This window comes from Mesocricetus auratus, unplaced genomic scaffold (genome assembly GCF_017639785.1).
Source record: "Mesocricetus auratus isolate SY011 unplaced genomic scaffold, BCM_Maur_2.0 Super-Scaffold_100011, whole genome shotgun sequence".
NCBI classification, from domain to species: domain Eukaryota; kingdom Metazoa; phylum Chordata; class Mammalia; order Rodentia; family Cricetidae; genus Mesocricetus; species Mesocricetus auratus.
In genome coordinates, this window is record NW_024429195.1 from 4,971,087 (window position 1) to 4,990,159 (window position 19,073).

General features: G+C 44.7%; 1 protein-coding gene and 1 long non-coding RNA gene across 2 annotated transcripts; one reads left to right on the top strand and one right to left on the bottom strand.

The window, feature by feature from the left end:
• Window positions 1-5,625: 5,625 nt before the first annotated feature.
• Rap2b (RAP2B, member of RAS oncogene family) lies at window positions 5,626-9,478 on the bottom strand. The gene has a single exon (XM_005077922.4). It carries the CDS (start codon window positions 8,976-8,978, stop codon window positions 8,427-8,429), a length of 552 nt encoding a protein of 183 aa, XP_005077979.1. The 5' UTR covers window positions 8,979-9,478; the 3' UTR covers window positions 5,626-8,426.
• Window positions 9,479-12,393: 2,915 nt separating this feature from the next.
• LOC110342383 lies at window positions 12,394-18,053 on the top strand. The gene is made up of 2 exons (XR_002384436.2): window positions 12,394-14,510; window positions 15,984-18,053. It is a non-coding gene; the product is annotated as an uncharacterized LOC110342383 (long non-coding RNA).
• Window positions 18,054-19,073: the final 1,020 nt, after the last annotated feature.

The following is a 19,073-nucleotide window of genomic DNA, read 5'->3' on the forward strand; positions in this document are numbered from 1 at the left end:
ACATCTTATTAACAAAGAAAAGAAGACATAACAAATGCAGACTGTATTTGGTTAGTACTCATTCGGGTATTCAATTCAATATTCTCCTACCAAGGTGATATCTTGTTTTTTTTGTTTGTTTGTTTGTTTTGCCACAGTACAAGAGCAACAGGGATAAAGACCAGGGCTGGAAATATTTTTCAGTAGTTGTAACTTTATCTCACTGAATCAGTAGCCAAGCTAATTCATTAAAAAAAATGAAGCACAGAACCAACAGAGAGGTCCTGTGGGTTGACATCTGACATCTGCTTCCCTTCTGCTGGATGGTTTAGGTGTGGGTCTTCAAATCCAGTGCAACATCACCCTCTCTCCAAAGGGCTCCAGGGCAGCTACATTTCCGAAGCTAACAGCTCTTAAACCTTTTTATCAGATCAATGACAGCAAAGCTATTTGCATGAACTAGATAAGGGAAAAAGGAAGTATGCCTAAACAAGCGAAAGGCAGAATGAAGAACTCCAACCTCAGGATTTTCCTAAGGAGCAAAAGAATAACACTTTACCTAAATACCGGCTCCCTTTCTTGCTGCTGCCCTGGGGCCGACAGGGCTTTTCCTGTCTCCCTCTTCTTTTCAGTCCTCTCTCTGTCTGTGAGTCTCTTTACCTCTCCCCACCACCCTGTTTTTGTTTGTTTGTTTGTTTGTTTTTCCAGACAGGGTTTCTCTGTGGCTTTGGAACCTGTCCTGGAACTCACTCTTGTAGACCAGGCTGGTCTTAAACTCACAGAGATTTGCCTGCCTCTGCCTCCCAAGTGCTGGAATTAAAGGCATGCACCACCAACGCCCACCCTACCCTTCCCGTTTTAATAAAACTTCTCACTTAAGCTAAAAAAAAATCTAAATACCCCGTAATTCCATCTAAAAATGTAAATTCTAAAACTAGGACATAGTTTGGTATCAATGTATACTAAAGTCTATGAAATATGTTTATATGTACTCTTACACAGTATAATCAGAACAGATTTCTGTAGTTCTTTTTATGAATGGTATATAATTAAACAAAATTTAGCTTCTGAGTATATTTACATATTACTAGTAAGTAACAAGTATATTAATTATATATATATACATTATGCATATTATCATACAATGTAGACCTCAATATCTAAGTCAGTGTTTCTCAAACCTCCTAATGCTGCTACCCTTTAATACAGCCCCTCATGCTGTGGTGACCCCCCCCAGAAGCACAAAATTATCTTTGTTGCTACTTTGTAGGATAGTCTTAGGTGACCCCTGTGAAAATGTCTTTTGACCCCCCCTCCCAAAGAGTCATGACCCACAGGTTGAGAACCACTGATCTATGTATTAACCTATATAATAATATTGATAGACTCTGAGTTTATGACATAAATCAAATTCTCAGAACTTTTTAGCAATGGTGAGAAAGCACAAAAATACTGAAGCCCTTATTGCATCTTTAATATAACTATAATGAATTTTATGAATGGTCCTATAGCAATTAATTCTTTTAAAAAAGTAAACAATTATATTTCTTCTCCATCTATCCAGCTACTTATGTAACTTCGCATTCAAAAAAGTAGGCCGTTCAGTTCTTCAGTTAGTTTACACAAGTTGGCCAGTAGAAATCATTTTTGGAAACCACATTAGGCTAATAATCACAACCCCACCCTTCCATTCCTAAGGTCACATGGTAAGTGCTCTTACTATTATTTTTTTAACCTCTTATAGCTGGTTTCCCAGGAGCCCTTTCTCTGAGGTGATGGTTTTCTTCAAGTCTACACTAGCATCCTGAGGGCAAGGGTTTCTGCATAAACTAACTATTAGCTTAGCAGACTTAAAAAGCCAGCCAACTGTCTGCACACCCATCTTCATGGTACTATCTCTTTCATGAAGAATTCCAGAAAAAAAAAATCTTCCTTTCTTTCTTTGAGAATACATAATTGCCCTTTCTTGTTTCATCTTATTTTGCATTTTCTATCTTCCCTTTGACAGAACACATAAAACCAAAACAATATCGCATTTCAAAGTTACTCAGTTTTAGCCAGCCATCTCAAAATAAAGTTGGAAATATACACGTAAAAATGATGGTGGGCTTATTACACAGTATCACACAAAACAAGAGCTATCAATAGATTAAGCTTCATGGGACCCGTTTTTTTATTTACATTATCCGCTTGGCCTTCGGAGAAAAAAGCATGCTTTTCTACGGTCTTACCATTCAGGCGCCCATCACATGGGCACGCAGCATTTTAGCTGGTAGCACAGGTGCTTTCCCCATATACGGTTCTCAATTGGCAGACCTTACTTTGCAGCTGATTGTAAAGGGAAAGCAAAACTTGTTTTTGTTTAAGTATTACAAAGTTACCCAGCAAGCATCCATCCTGACAATGTAGCCAGTACGACATTCAGTAAATGTGTGTTGAGTAATGGGTAATTCATTTTACCCCTGTTTACCAAATCCTTTGCAAATCTTTTTTTAGAAATCACATAATAATAGCAAACATCTTACTGGGCACCTGAATTCCGAAAGCCATCAATACTCTTTCTTTCCTTTTTTTTTCTATTTAAAGTTTTTGCCTGCAAAATTTTGCTGTTAGCACAAATTAAAGAACCATACATGCCCGGACACCTGAAATATTTTAGCATTGCATAATCTTACAAGATAGTTCATCTTTAAAGGTTAAGTTTAGCCAACTGAATTAGGAAAGTACATAGAGCTGCTCCCTCTCACTTACAGAGCAGATCAATACAACTCCAATTGCAGCAAGATCATGCTTTCCCTCTCTGTTTCTATTAGTTAGCCATCTCTACTTTGCAGGACAAATTATTTAGCCAATTAAGGCTTTAGCATTTTATCACCTACTAATCATTCATTTCCTTAAAGTAACAAAGTCCTTCTCTAGTGAGTATTAACCTGTCAGATTGAAGACAATTTGGATTTTCTTAGACAAGGTAAATGTTGCCCTAATACTTTAAAAACAAATACAACCTCTGATTCTGAGCAGTTCAACAAACTCAAATACTACTCCAAATGAACATAAATGCGAAGCAACATGAAATAAAGGCCAATTATAAACATAACTACATCTCGTCTTTTCATTCTGCTGTCACTAGGTTTTTCTGAAACCCTCCACATACAACTGTCACAGATATCATACTATCACACGTAAATGCTTACAACTACTTGAAGTGACAGTTAAACTAAAAAAAAAAAAAACCTCAACACACACAAGAATGTTCTTTCATCAGGTGGATGAATTAAACTTTAACCTTCCATTTTGTGTTAGACTAGTCTCCCAGGGCGTGTATCATGTGTAGAGGGGGACAAAAGCCTACAACTTTTCAGTCATTTCTCAGCTTCTACTCAGTTTCTGACTTTCCAGAACTCGGGACACCCACGAAAATGGCAGTAACAGTAACGAGTGTGCGGGGCAAATATATTTTCACCAAAACATTTATTGTTGTTGTTGTTTAATTATTACTGAGGCAAAAGCAAGCAAACAACAAGTCTAGAACGCATTAAAAGTGAAGGAAGCAGACTTGCTCAGGTCTCTTGTCCTCAACCAACTTCGCTCTTCTAATCTACATCTTATTCTCTCCATCTCCAAAACAAAACAAAACAACAACAACAAACAAACAAGAAAAGCAATGTTTCTGCTTGCCATTGGATTTCAACTGGTTTTTGTTTGTTTGGTTGGTTTGGTGTTTTGAAGTCAGAGAAGACACAGATTATTAAAACAGAGCTTTGGGAACATTGTTAGGCGCTGAAATGTGCAAGCAGGCAGTAGTGGCACAGGCCTTAATCTCAGCACTTGCATATCTGTGAGTTCAAGGCCAGCCTGGTCTGCCAAGCAAGTTTCACGACAGTCGGGCTGTTACACAGAGAAACCCTGTCTCCAAACAAAACAAACAAAACAATGCACAGCGGTTTTGTAGTGCATATTTTCTCAGGATGGAGAACAATATGACCTCAAGTGGAATCAACTGATACTGGGGAGGCTAAGAAGTCACACACCTGTGTGTACTGTTACCTAAATATTGAAATTCTCTCAGCTTATTTTCAGACTCCTTGCTTGAAAACATGAAAAACCAAATCCCTTGCCTTTTAATGTCAAAGTAAATAGGTGGTAAATATTTTAAAGTGTTCCCTTATTCAAAGGTATTCTTTTAATTTTGCTTTTCTTTTCATGGGGTAAGGATAGGATGTTGACTCTGAAGCAATGATTTTCGCAGAGTCTGCTTCTGACTTAGCACTGAAGATCACAGACAGCATTGTTCAGAAAATTATGTGACGTTAAACAAAGCTCTACCCACACACAACAGCCTAACAGTCATTTTCCGTGGCATATGATGTCCTCTTCAGTAAATTCCTATGGAGACTAGTTATCATCACAGCAGAAATGAAAGCATCTTGAAACGAAAATGCAGATCTTAAGTCAGGAGACTGATTATCTAGGTAGTGTGATGTGCATTTAGTCTGGGGACTTAATCTTTAACTCTCAAAGTATAGACCCAGGGCCAGCAACATCACTGTCACCTGAAATATGAAAATCTACTCCAAATCCACTAAGGAAAAGAGGAAACAGCCATATATATTGTTTCAACCTGCAGGTGATTTTCATATGCAGTTTAGTTTGAGAACCTCAGGAATAGGTGACCCTGTTGTCTCAAATCACCAAAATGCTACTGTGTAGAGATCAAATGCTTCATTTACCAGTGGTGCCATGTCAAGTACTCTGAATAAAACACCACAATCAAGAACGGGATATTCTTGATTTTTAGACCGGTAACATTTCCCAGAGAAATTTATATTGGCATGCTTTCTGCCATTAGGCAGGCACTGACACACATGATCATTTTAACAAATAGTGGTCATCTCCAAAGCCAATCTTGGTTCTCTTCATTTATAGAGCAGGATACTTTATGATACATACAGCATGGGCATTTCACATCTACTTCTTAAAACCCCTGATCCTTATGGCTTTTTCTCACTTTCCATCATCCAGGAGGTAGAGTGCTAACAAACTCCCCAAGCAGTTCAAGGAAAGGAGACTTTTGGGACTCTCACCCAATGGAAATATGCAGTAGTCACAGTGTATGAAGCCTGTAAAGACTAACTTCAAACAGACCTGGTTTCTCAGTGTGACTCAAGGAACTATCTGAACCGTTAGGATGGAAACCGCTTACCTGAAGATCAAAGTGTGAGACTTGAGCAGGCACTGAGGAGTTAGTTTAGCTTTCCTGAGTTTACAAATGAACAAACAGGAATGACAGAAAACCCCGCCTGGCTGTCAGGGACAAACAAACACAAAACCCACAAGCCCAGCAGGGGTCAAGTTTAATAGTCAGTTTTCACTCCCTCTGGAAGAGCCCCCCCCCCCACTCCTTACAATTTGTTTTGACAGGTGATTACAACAAACTCCACCCTCCCTGACTCACTTCCTAGAGCAGTCAAAACCAGCCCAACTTTCTCACTGCATCAAATGCTTTTATCTCTTCACACGCGAGATGAGGTTCTTCCTAGCAGAATCAGCTTTCAAACTTAACATTTCTTCTTAAGAAAGAAAAACCTCCAAATTTCTATTTTGCCATGAATATAACAGGCGAAAGCCAAACAACTCAGACCTCCATTTGCCTGCAGCAGCTTTAATTTTACAATCCAAAAGCATTTATTTTACAGTACTCAGTAGAGACATGTTTTTTAAAAAGCCTGTCCTGCCTTCTGTGACCTCTAGGAAGCCCTCCGTGGAGGTGATTAATGTACCAGCAACCTATTTCACTGTCCACCTTCCAATCTTTTCTGTAAGGAGTACGTACATTTCCTATGAGCTGTGTACTTGGCAATGCTTTTGTCCAAAGCCTTCCAAATGATGACAAAAGAGGGTCACCAGACACATTAAAAACAAACAAAACAAAACAAAAAAAAATCAACCCTTCCAACAGGGCTTGACACATCTTCGAAATGTGCATCAACTCTAATCTACTTCAATAACCACATTTATTGAAATGTAAGAATGAATTCTTGTAAAAACATTATTTTGAGCAGTTTCAATTTTTTGCACTTAGAAACATAATTGTGTTTGATACTAATGGAGAAATTACATCAGAGTTGGGAAATAGACAAAGGCCAAGGCAGACAAAACTGTTCTCCCTCCTCAAAGGAATAGTGAAATGCAACCTGAACGGAGACAAAAACAAAAAAATTAAGGCAAGATATATTGATATTACTTTTAAGAAACCTGTGATCTCTTTTGGCTGTCAAAGGAGTAAATTCCTCAGTTAACACTCCTCAGACTTCTATAGTCTCTTACATATAAGATTACTGTACTAGAGAACCCAAGAAAAATACACATAAAAAGAAACAACACACATTGCCTCCTTTTTTTTTTAAAGAAACAATTCTTGTGATCCAAATATGATCCACAAATGAATGAGAGCAAGGGAATCCTCTTTAAACTTTTTTTTCTCAATCTAATGATGTGGTTCCAAATAAAAACTTTGGAAGGGTTGAAATAACGGCCCGGGTAACGTACTCCACACACTTGCTGAGTACACTGTGTGTGAGAACAAATTTAAGAACACTTCTGACTTGAGGTGTGACGTAAACAGACAAAACAAAACCAGGACAACTAGAAGGTACCTCCCCCCCCCCATTCTCCCAGATCAATGCTTCTTTCCCAGATCCAAGAGGGTGTTCATAGTGGGCTTCTCCCTTTTGTTACAACAGTGAATGAAGTTCACAGCACTTGCTCAGCAGAACAGAATCAACATACTTCCTCTTCTGGGGAGTCACATGGTAATGGTCTTACCCTGTGATTCTTAGGCCTACATAATTTTCTCCATTAAAAAAAAATGGAAACACTGTCACCCAATTTGTCATTGAAATAATTCTATCTTCAAAACTGGACAGATAACTGTGGAAGGCCCAGCTTCACCAGACACCCCTATCACGGTTACTGTAAATCAATGAATATGAAACACAAAAACACAAATAGTTTGGGGTTTCTTTTAAAAAATGACATTTGTATTAAAAGTCTTAAGATGAAGAGACAATGACTCAATGAGCGGAATTAAACGTTACAATTTGTTAGAATTCCCTTGGTACATCGCAACAATAAAACTCTGCTCTTTGCTTTCTGGAGGACACCCTGTAACAAGTAACGGAGACACTTTGATTAACAACAGAGAAGGGAGCTAAAGCCTGAAATTTGCACAAAATGAAGGGGAGAAAATTTCCAGGCTTAACATTTTTAAAAAGAAAAGCTAAAACTTAACGAAGCAACTCATGGACTAACAGGGCCCCATTTGTCCTGGCTCTTTCAGGGAGATATTTAAAGTGGTTTTGGGGGGAGGGGCAGCAGATTCTGGGATATGGTGGGAATTCACAGGTTGGCACCGGCTGGAACAGCTGAGTTAGAAGGCACTCTGCAGACACAGGGGTGCTGGGGGCCCTGAATCACATTTACAAAGTCTTTGTATTGTATTTTTAAAAGCTAGTCAGCAAAATCTGTCGCTGCCAACCACAGAAAAATGCTATACTTACACACACACACAACAGCATACACACACGCACACAATAGCACACACAAAAAATGTGCAGATCTTTTAACATTTTTTTTCACAGCTGATTAAAAAAAAATACTACCATTCTCCCCCGGACTCCCCTTTGATACAGTAGGTAATCAAAATAGATTTTTCCCCCACAAATATCGGCAGACACTTCCTGGCACCCCACACTGTATTGGCATCAGTGTTAACAGTCCCAGTTCACATGTGCAATACTTCAGATTGGATACACTGTAACAAGAACCCAACTTTGCATAGACATCCGCAGAATCCTAATCAGTCCCTGGGTTGCCCTTCCAAGCTGGCAGAAAAGGAACCCCTGGTCTTAATTTCCAAATAATCCTGGAAAACAAGGGGGGGAAAGACAAGTTTCTTCCCCTTCTCTGGCTCCTTCATATGGTTTTTCTCAGACCTCCTTCCTTGCGTTTAGAACTTGGAAGATGGACAGTTGTTTGGGGGAACCCTCCCCCACTGCCTCCTTCTTCCCTCCACCTCCCCACCCCCATTTTTTTTTTCAGGCTTGAAACTTTTGCTTGCCGGTGTCAAGCAGCCAATACTGCGCTTTGATGGCCACTTAAAACGGGAAGATGATGCATGAACCGAAATCAACGAGGAACGTACACGCGGTTAAAGAGCCACACGTTTCCATCAGGGTCTTGGATGGTCCGGAACCGACACCCCCTTCGGACCCCGGCTGAAGGCTGGGGATGCTGCCCGCGCAAGTCAGCCAGGTTCCTCTGGCATCCCGGCCAATCCCAAGTCGTCTCCCCATCTCAAAAAACAAGAAGACAATCACATTTAAGAGAATCGGGTGTGTTTGGCTTTGTGCACGGAGCGTGGCCGGCGCCCGGGAGCGGCCGGCGCCTCACAGGATCACGCAGGCCGAGCAGCAGCCCTCGTCGCCGTTGGGCTGCGCCGCGTAGTTCATCTGCCTGACGATCTCGGCGAAGAGCTCATCCACCGAGGCTTTGTTTTTGGCGGATGTCTCCATGAAGGGGCAGCTCCACTCCTCGGCCAGGGCCTTGCCCTCGCCGTAGGAGACCTCGCGCTCGCCCTCCAGGTCCACCTTGTTGCCCACCAGGATCATGGGGACGCGCTCGTACCGCTTCACGCGGATGATCTGGTCCCGCATGGGCTTGATGTCCTGGAAGCTCTGCTGGTTGACCAGGCTGTAGACCAGGATGAAGCCCTGGCCGTTCTTGATGTACAGGTCCCGCATGGACGCGAACTGCTCGGTGCCCGCCGTGTCCAGGATCTCCAGCACCGACGGCGACGAGTCCACCTCGATCTCCTTCCGGTAGAAGTCCTCGATGGTCGGGTCGTACTTCTCGATGAAGGAACCCGTCACGAACTGCACGGTGAGCGCGGACTTGCCCACGCCGCCCGAGCCCAGCACCACGACTTTGTACTCTCTCATGGCTCCGTCGGCGCCCTCGTCGCGCCTGCCGCCGCCCCGTCGGGGCTGAGCGCTTGGGGGAAGGCTGGGTTGGGCTGGGCTAGGTGGACGTCTCCCCTTCCTCCGTTCCGCAGGAAAGAAACCCAGCGAGAGTGGCCCGGGAGCGCGGGCTTCACCGATCGGCTAGCAGCGGAGCCCCGCGCGCAGCCGACCCGGGGCGGGGGCGCGTCCCTGGGGCGAGGGTCGGTCCCGGGCCCCGCAGCAGCCCTGGCAGAGGACCCGGAGGACAATGCGCGCAGCCGGAGCGAGGCAAGCGCTGGAGCTCCTCTCCACGGCAGCCCGGGAGGGCCGGGAGGCGGTGGCGGCTGGCTGGAGAGGCGGATGCTAATTGCGCGGCCGGCGGCTGGGACACGCGTGGCATGTGTCCCCGCGGAGCGTGCGCCCAGCTCCGCGGCCCATCGCTCGCTCTCTCGCTCGCTCTCCCCGGCAGCCTCCGCTGGGGCGAGGGCTTCCTACTCGCCCGCCGCGCGCACACTGACCCTCCCCGCCCCGCCGAGCATGCCCAGTGAGCCGCCCGGTGGCGCCCCGCCCGAGCTCCGCTCCGGCTTTTCCGCAGCGTCGGGAGGAGGCGTGACTGGAAGGTGTGGCTAGAGGGTGTGGCCAGCCGGGACTGGGCGGGGCGGCGCGAAGCTTGGAACTGGGCAGTCGAGCGGGTGCCTGTGCCTGCAGGTGGGGAGGTCCCGACCGATGCTACCTCCTTTTCAGGGCGCTGCGAGCTTCTTGGGGCGGGGCACCTCGGGCAGTCGCTGGCTGTGGTCTGCTCTCCGCCGCCTTGGGCTGTGAAAGGCGGATGGGACACCTCGTCCCCGACCCCGGATCGGTGCACGCTTCCCTGGGCATTTTCAGGGCAGGGAAGGTAGCCGTGGCGGGTGCCCCCGACTCGACCTGGTTTTCTAGTCTCGAGTTCCTGTTCTGACTAGGACCTAGGGGATGGGAGTCCATGGGGCACCGCATCCTTCGGGGGGGAAGGGGGACAGGATTCGCGGGGTCGTCCCACCTCCCCTTTGGCTGGAGCCAAAACCCGGCTGGCGGATCCGAGCCCGCGGAAGGCTTGTGCGGTTCCTGCACCTCGTCGGGGCATGCTCAGTCGGCCGGGCAGGTTTGGGGCTTGCAAGTAGGAAGGTTTCGCACCGCACACCCACACGCCAGCTCGAATTACCTCTCCTAGACTCCCTACTCATTGGCCCCAGGACGCGAGTCTCACACCCCCAAATGGGTTCCCATTGGCTGCTGCCGAGGTTTTGTCACTTTAGACAGCTTCATTGGTTGGAAGGTCGCCTCCGCTCGGGATTGGTTATTTATAGAGATTGAGTGGAGAGGCGGAGGCCCAGCTGTTCCTTCTCCACTGCTCCCCGCCCCCCCTGCCACCCACTCCTGGGGGCCTGTGGATCTGAAGCCTGGGGGGGGGCAGGAGGGGGAAAGGAGGAATTTTAGGCGGAGTGCTCTCAACTAAGTATAGTCCTTTGTTGGTGCTCTGGAGGTTTGTCTGGTTTCTTCAAGCCCAGTCACGACCGTTCCTTAAAGGGAGCAGCTAGGGTTCCTTGTTGCTCTCTGTCTGCAAGAAATCCTGAAAGTTTCTAACTTAATCTTTGCCGGGGTGGGGGTGGGTGGGTGTGGAGCTGGGATGAGCAATGCGCCGCCGGGAGCTCGTGGTAGCAGGAGAGGTGGGGCTGCCCAGGCTTGCCTCTTCCCGAGCTCTGCACGGTGGGGCGGCAGCCGCAGGACTTGGCTCCACTCACTCGCGCCCTGATTCTAGGTGACTGACGCCCGGACTTGTCTGGAGTCTCTCTTAGTTCCTTGCTAGGAGAGATGTCTAGACCTGTCAGCCAGCGCACAGCACTGGCTGTGTGTGGGAGCCGCCGAGTGCAGAGCGGGTGGGGATCGGGTTGGCGGCGACCGGGTGCAGTGGCCTGTCTCCTTATCCGCTGCCACTAGATTCTGCTTTAACCGTCCTCACTGCGGGGAGAACGGGGCAGTGCCTTTTGGTTCCCACTTTACCTGCAGTGCTCTTGGCCCCCTTTTGCCAGCGGGGCTGCTCCAGATACTGGGCTGCGGGCCCAAAGTGTGTGTCCACAGCGGTGAAGTTCCAGCCAGCAGAGCCGTGCGGCAGTCCTGTAACCCCTGCCTCTGTTCCTCGACGGTGCTCGCTCTGCCTTGGCTCCGCCGTTTGTTTAGTGGAGAAAAGGGTTTTCCGTGGTCGAGTACCGACTGCCTCGATTTAATTATGCTGATGAAATTCTTCAGAGGATTATCTCCGAAACAAACTTTAATATAGCTGGGCAGAACGCTGCCAACATTCTGCCAAGTGTTTTGCATGCACTATCTCAATTACCCTCCATAATAATTACTTTTATGGGCATTTTAAAGATGAAAAAACCGAGGTTCCCAGGGTTTTAGTAGCTCGCCTGAGCGTGGCAAGGCAAGGATTACAATCTAGGTGTTTGATTGTAGAACCGTCAAACTGCTTGAAGATAAAGCAGAAGGACCCCCTGCTATGACCATGCTTTTCTCTCTTCTTGTGACCATGATGCTATTTGGATGGTGCTCCCTCTTCTGGACTGTGACTCCAAGTGGCCAGAACCCTGAACTCCAAACACCTTTCTGTGTGGTGCCAAACCCACCTCAAGAATCTTCTGAGGACTCCCAGCTCACTCCTATCCAATTAATGGTTCTTTACTGGACTAAACTGTTGTGGGGCCCCTTGAATGCTAGGAGCAGGGACAGTGAGGTCACCTATGCTCTGACTCCCTTCAGCCTGGCCCTTGAAGGTGTCCACACATTCTCAACTCCACACCTGGCTGCCCAGGTTCCTGTAAAGATGTGCTTGTTAAAGTGCAAAGATTGATCCCATTTTGCCAGTTCATCTTGGTTGATAACTTAAAATACTTTTAGGGCTGTTTCATCTAAGTCGGTGCGACGGATATTGTTATTGGTTGACTACATCTGGAATGAACTATAATTCCAGAAATGGAGGGCACACCTGTGAGAGGTTTGTTTGTTTTTTGTTTATAACTTTTTTTCTTGGTTTGAAGTGGGTGAATCCTCCTCTAGTACAGACCTTTGAAGCAGGGAAACACACGTCTTTGATCTGGATCTTGAAGTCGGAAGGCAAACCTCTAATCTGCGCCATGCCTTCTTCTGGAAGTCTATATAAGGACATAGGGGAAGGAAGATTTTGCTCTTTGCCTGCTTGCCCTTGGCTTGCTAACACATCCATTTCTTCCCTGGTATTCCAGCTTCTGTCTCTGGGATTCCAGCATGTACTGAAGACCAGCTGACACGTTCAGCCTTGTGGCTTGAGCAGCTACTGAATTATTTGCCTTTCTGCTCACAGGTAGCCATTGTTGGATTAGCTGGACTGCAACCTGTAAGTCATTCCAATAAATCCCATACATATAAATGTGTGTGTGTGTGTGTGTGTGTGTGTGTGTGGTATGTGCAGATTCATTCAGTAAGTTCTGTTACGATGAGAACCCTGACTAATACAATAGGCCTTATGCACACTCTATGCTCACAAAGGGGTGAGTTTGAGTAACCCGAAGGACAATGCCTCATTCTTATACACCTAGTGTCTAATATCAAGCACCAAACCTCTGTTACTACCCAGGGCGTTTGGCAAGCCCATTACACTTCCTGACCTTAGTTTGCCTATCTATAGAATAGTGGTGATGAAATATGTTCCACCCACAGAGCTGTGCCAGGGATCTTGAAGAGACTATGGACAGCAAAGCCTTCAATTTCCAGCAGAGAGCTGAGCAGAGTTAGGGCCCAGTGTCCTGCCTGCCTTCTCCAGCAGTTTGATGCATCGCAGAGGGATAATACTGAACCAAGAGTGGATAGTGACACTTGTTAAAACTCTTGTGCACCAGACATCCATCAGTTATTACCCAGACCCAAGCACCTGGACAGCCTCATCTAGGGGAGATACTCTTGTAGACAAGTGGATGGTGTTACTGAAGTTTGATGGCTTTTTTTTTCAATAACAGAAAGATGCTACAGTTTTCAGTAACAGAAAGATGCTGTTTGACATTTTCAGTAGTATATTATATCCCAGTTATTTCCCCACAGGTAGGCATACATGGGTGTTGTATTTCAAAATGAAGCCAAGGTTTCAACAGGTTTTTGTTTTTTGGTTTTTTTTTTTTTTGGCTAGGGGTGCTGGGAATTGAACACAACCTGTTTCCCACAACAGTTAAATAACTACACACTACATGCCCAGCAATGTGTGTGTATGTATGTATGTATACACACATATAGATATCTAAAGACAGACAGACAGACAGGATATTGTTCATTTGCCCAGGCTGGTTTTGAACTTGATCTGTTGTTCATGGCAACTGCCTGCCTCAGCCTCCTGGGAAACTAGGGTAAGAAGCCTGGATTGCTCACCATTTTAATGTTGGTCACTCCCTCTTATCGGAGTTTGTTTTGATTTTGTATGAGTCATTATCTGCCCTGTACTGTAATTATTTACGGAACTAAAGTCTCATTGCCCTAAGCACCATGTGACTTGTTAGAGGGCAGCACCTACGTCTGGTTTATCTTCCGAGCCTTCTGTGTTTCATGGTATTCATTATGATAGGAGATCCTCAATAAACACCCATCAGTGGAGGTCTGAGTTATTGCTTTTCTGAGCTCTATCTGTGATGAAAGATTTTGACATTCCTTGATAAGCCACAACATCTCCTTGTTCCAAAGAAAAGTATATGCTAATGTTCAAATCTCCCTGAGTCTTGAAGATGCTGGAGTAATGAAAATTCACACCGACTTGAGTGGCAATACTTAAAATAATGTTGTCCAAGGGAGAGAGGCCCAGGCTCCAAAGAGCAAAGGACATTATCTCCTGACAGCCTGAAAGGGGGTTTGGAAAACAGTCTGAAGGAAATGAGATAAAGCAGCTTAACCTTTGATATTCTGTGTAAACAGAGGCCCATTCTGTGAGATGTGGCTCTGCTCTGGACCTGCAAGGGTAGCAGGAATGCTATAAGGTGACTCTGTAAAGACCTCAGGCAGAAAACTGCTCAGCTATACAGAGGGGCTGAATTTCATGATGTCCTTAGATTTCCCAGAGCCAACTGCAGGCAAATAAATCATTCTAGGTAAGTTCTCCTACTTTTGAAAATGCCAACAGTAAGTTGGTCGTGAATGTATCGTAATTTTAAAGTGGAAGATTAATGGCTTTGCAGAGTTCCTAAAAGATGTATGTCAAATAACTGAATGTATGATAATAGAACCATGTAGCTGGGTGGTTCAGAGTTTTATCGAGGTATTTTTTAATGTAACCAACAACAGGGTCCCCTGAAAGTATTTTCTAATTTTGGCAGTCATGTCTTCATACTGTTTGTGTGACGCTTTGGCTTGCCAACACATTTCATTTTGCTTCAGATACAACCCTATCACCTGTTACGCAGCCATCTCATGAGAACAGAGCCTTGACCCGTCTTGATGAGATATTGAATCACTGTTATCCAAGAACTGTCAAGAGCATCAAAGGTGACACAAAGCCCTGCTCGATCTCAATCTTACTACCTCAGTGACTGCCTGCTGCCTGGGTTACCTGTGTTCTGGTCTCTCTCTCTCTCTCTCTCTCTCTCTCTCTCTCTCTCTCTCTCTCTCTCTCTCTCTTCTTTCTTCCATTATTCTTAACATTGCGCATGGAAAATTTTCAGATTAAACGGCCTCTGAAAATCATTCAAGCTCTACAAAATCTTGACATATTGTCAGGGCCCACAGACATGGCTCTGCTTCAACTTAAGGTCAGAGAGTTCAAACCCACTATTGCTCTCTCTGGGTTAAACAACAGAATGTTTGGCCTGAGACTAAGCTAAACTAAGATAAGCTAATGGCTGTCTCACCTTAACAACAGGGTATTTGACCTAAGAAATGGGTGTCTCACTTTAACAATAGGATATTTAGCCTAATGGTGGCTATTGTGTATCTAGCCTTGACAACAGGATACTTTGTTTACAGTGTGTTTAGGTGATATTTTGGGTATTGAGAAGGTAATTACACTTGCTTGTTGTTTGCATGGTAGTAAAGAGGTCTTTTTGCCTTCCCCTCTTTTGGGTCCCCCTCCCCAGGGTTTCTTTGTGGCTTTGGAGCCTGACCTGGAGCTAGCTCTTGTAGACCAGGCTGGTCTTCAACTCACAGAGATCCACCTGCCTCTGCCTCCTGAGTGCTGGGATTAAAGGCTTGCGCCACCACTGCCCGGCGTGCCTTTCCCTCTTTTGATGGGGGTATAAAAAATTTGTTAACAATGAAAATGGCAGCCGGGCGTTGGTGGCGCACGCCTTTAATCCCAGCACTCGGGAGGCAGAGGCAGGCGGATCTCTGTAAGTTCGAGACCAGCCTGGACTACCAAGCGAGTTCCAGGACAGCCTCCAAAGCCACAGAGAAACCCTGTCTCGAAAAAACCAAAAAAAAAAAAAAAAAAAAATCAAAACAAAAAACAAAAACAAAAACAAAAAGTTATCCTAGTCCGGTGGGACTAGGCTGATACAACACATCGACCCTGGTAGGTTTGTGTTCCATCACACGTTTTTGAATGACTTGGCATATTTTAATTCTTCTAGCTCATTTTAGAAAAAAAAAAAAAACAAGTGAGAGGTCAAAGTCCCTCTTCTTGAAGGTAAATGGCCCCCGTCTCTCTCTGGTCTCAGATCTGCCAGAGCCCCTGATCTGTGGGGAAGACCTGCCTTCCTCCTGAAGCACGACAGAATACACAGTGGAAGCAAGCATTATGACCCCGTGCAGAAGGAGCAAAGCAAGCTCGGGGAACGGAGGGTTTCCGAGAGATTTAGTCGATCCTAGGTTGTCTTGGTTCGAAAGAACCATGTCAAGCCCCAGTCTGTTTAAGAGTTCTCTCCTCGGAACGTTCTGTTCCAGAGAACCAAATATAGCAAGAATAGGAGAAACCGCTTAGCTCCGTCACAAAGAATTTTTTCCTCCCTTTCCTTTATCTCACAGCCCACTAGATGGAAGGAGCCCCCCTCTCCCCCTGCAGGGATGCGAGCACACCACTTCCCCTCAGCACAGCTGAAGCCTATCGGCCCTCCACGGTGGCTCCACCAAGTCTTCAGCCTGCGGTTTTGATGCAGACAATGAGGGCCTGTGCTCAGCAGAGGAAGTTCACTTGTAAATCATCACCAGCAGAGGGGTCTGCTGGAAGGAAGCTGCCCATTGGGTGTTCTGTGTTCCTGGGAATCACATAATTGAGCAATCATGAGCTAGTGTTGAAGATCTGTGAGTCACAGCTTAGGAAGAAGGCACCTGAAAGCAGAGGATGGCTTTGTGGTTATTGTTTTTATGTCTGTTAGCTTCGCTGGTAAGGAAATATACTGAAAGCCCTGTGTACCCAAAGATTGCTGTTATTTTATTCAGCGTTTGTGATATTGTCATGTGACTACAAAGATATATCTTGGAAGCTCCTTTCTGTAAAGGGGTTTCTAGCCTTAAAGACGTTATTGTCTTATAGAGGCGATTTTATGGACAGAAAAAGGAATGAAGCTGGGAAACTGATCAAATATTTCTGCGTTTTGTGTAAGCTGAATACTCTAAGGGAATGCTTCAAACTCTTCTCTGCAAAGTGCTAGATCATAAACAGGTCAGGTTTCCCTGGCCAAACTCTGTCTTTACTACTTCTAAGTTTCATCTGGCATACAAGCCTCCTTAGACAACAGTATGCAAATAAGTGGTTGTGGCAGAGTGCCAATAATACACTTCCTTTGTGGAAACAGGTGGTGGACTGTATTTGGCGTGCAAGCCCATGGTTTGTCAATTTCTAAACCATGAACTAAAGGGGGTGGGAGAAAAACCCTTCATTTGTCACCGGAGTTTCTTTAAATAAAAATGAACTACTAGTCTGTCAATAGATGCAGTTACACACTTTTGGCTGTAATCAATGGGAAACTGCCAGTCAAATACTGAGGACATATCAACAAATAAAACTGTCTATATAATTTATAAATGCTCATATTATGCAAATGTCAAAGGTATTAGCCATGCTTTATCATTTTTATTTTTAATTTAATATTTAAGTGAATTTAGTGTTTATTTTTAATTGTTGATTATGGATTATGTTCATTATGTAATATATTACATAACTGTCTCACACACACACATATCTTGAAAATAATTTCATTAATTTGTGGCTAACTTTTGATTTTAAATTAAATTTATTTTTAGCTATTTCTTTTCTGAATTTGCCTTTTTCCTGATGGGTTTCCTTTGTGGATTTAATGCCACGGGTAAGAAGTCACCTCTTGTTTTTCGTAAGCTGGTGTTTTCTTCTAGTGTGTTTTATGGTTATGTGTTGGCTTGCTTTTCAAATGAAGAGGGAAATCAGTAACGATGATGAAAGGGAAACCTGAGTAATAGGACATCCAAAGAACAACAGCTTCTGAGGAAAAAGAGAGAGGAACCTAAGAACACAGATGGCAGGAGGGAGCTTCCTTCCTCTGGAAGGAAAGAGAGATAAAACCCAACCCACCTGAAGATGAGCCGACAATCCTGAAAGTTGCTGCACTGCGACTGACCTCGGCGTCAGTGAGACTCGGCATCAGTGAGACTCGGCTGTGCACCCGGTAGGAAGGGAGCAGCCAGGGATGGGGGAGGGGTCCTGGAAGAAACACAGCGGTTTGTCACACCGTGGTCTGTGCCACACGTGGCATGAAGATGCTCGGTTACTACATTCGGGTACAGGCATTTATGAAGACGCAGAGTCGCCTTCTAAAGAATTTAGATGCTGATGATTCCTCTCGAGCATGTCAGATCAAAAAAATCAATTGGAATTTCTGAAGGCTTTTTTTTCTTATGCAGCACATACAAATACATTATTATACAATGAACTATTACCCGCCCCCCACCCATATATCTGTATCCTTAGTAGAAGTATGCTTGTGACCCTGCAATCAAAATTCCATCACAGATGGGAAATAAAATGAATTCAAGAAATTTGTCGACAATGTGGTCTTCTGGTCTACTGTCCTATCAAATGCATGCTAACTTACAATAAAGCGCAGCTAAACTTTCAGAGAATTCATCATTTTGAGTACTTTTTTTTGGTTGTTGTCCAACAAATATTCATTCTATGTGAGGTATTATGACCCTGCTTAAAATAAAACCATTTTATCCTTTTTGTTATGTAAGTGGTATATCCTTGTCATAAAAATTCAGGGTGTTTAGAAATGCAGGAAAAATAAAAATAAATCACTTAAAATTAACCTTAGTATTTCAGTTGATAGTATTTACTTTATAGAATTATTTTCTGCACAAGGTTGGGCTTCTCATGACTGCCTTAATTTACAGCTCAATTTAGACTCTTAAGTATCCTACAAATAGGGATTAACTTAGGAACCTTAAATACTGGCTTAGAGAATCATTTCCTTCTTATTTAATTATCTCTTTATGGGAATTTCATATCTCTTGTGCTAATGCTAGTATAATCAAAAGTTGCCCAGAAGATGTCTAACTGACAAAGTCCCTGAGCCAGGCTGTTGGGGACCAGCATTACCTGCCTGTTTGTCCTGAATGTGGGATAGAGCTCCTTCATTCAGGTTCTGTCCCTCTGCCGGGATGATCTCCCCCTGTGGTTACTGTGCCTTGGATGTGTCAGAACCCTTCAAAGCCCTGGCAGTGACTTCTCCATCACCCACACATCTCTGTTCTCTTTGTCAGCTGCTCCTAGACTTCAGTCTGTTTTCTCTTAGGTTTTCCAGAGGATTAAAAGAAATCTGCCTTATACCCACAGCTAAACACTGAACTGAACTCCTGGAACCCAGTGACAGAGAGGGAGGATTGATGAGCAAAGGGGTCAAGACTGGACTGGTTTAACCCACAGAAGCAGCTGACCTGAACAAGCTGGAGCTCATGGACCCCAGACTGATGGCTGAGAATCCAGCCTGGGACTGATCCAGACCCCCTGAATGTGGGTGTCGGTGAAGAGGCCTAGGCAATCTAAGGGGCCTTGGGTAGTAGATCAGTATTTATCCCTGGCATACAAATGGACACTGGTTGACCATCCCACAATGAGGGATGCTCTCTCAGCCAGGACTCTTG

Bases quoted from the DNA above. Each gene is read 5' to 3' on its own strand.
- Rap2b (XM_005077922.4), bottom strand. From the start codon at position 8,978: ATGAGAGAGTACAAAGTCGTGGTGCTGGGCTCGGGCGGCGTGGGCAAG.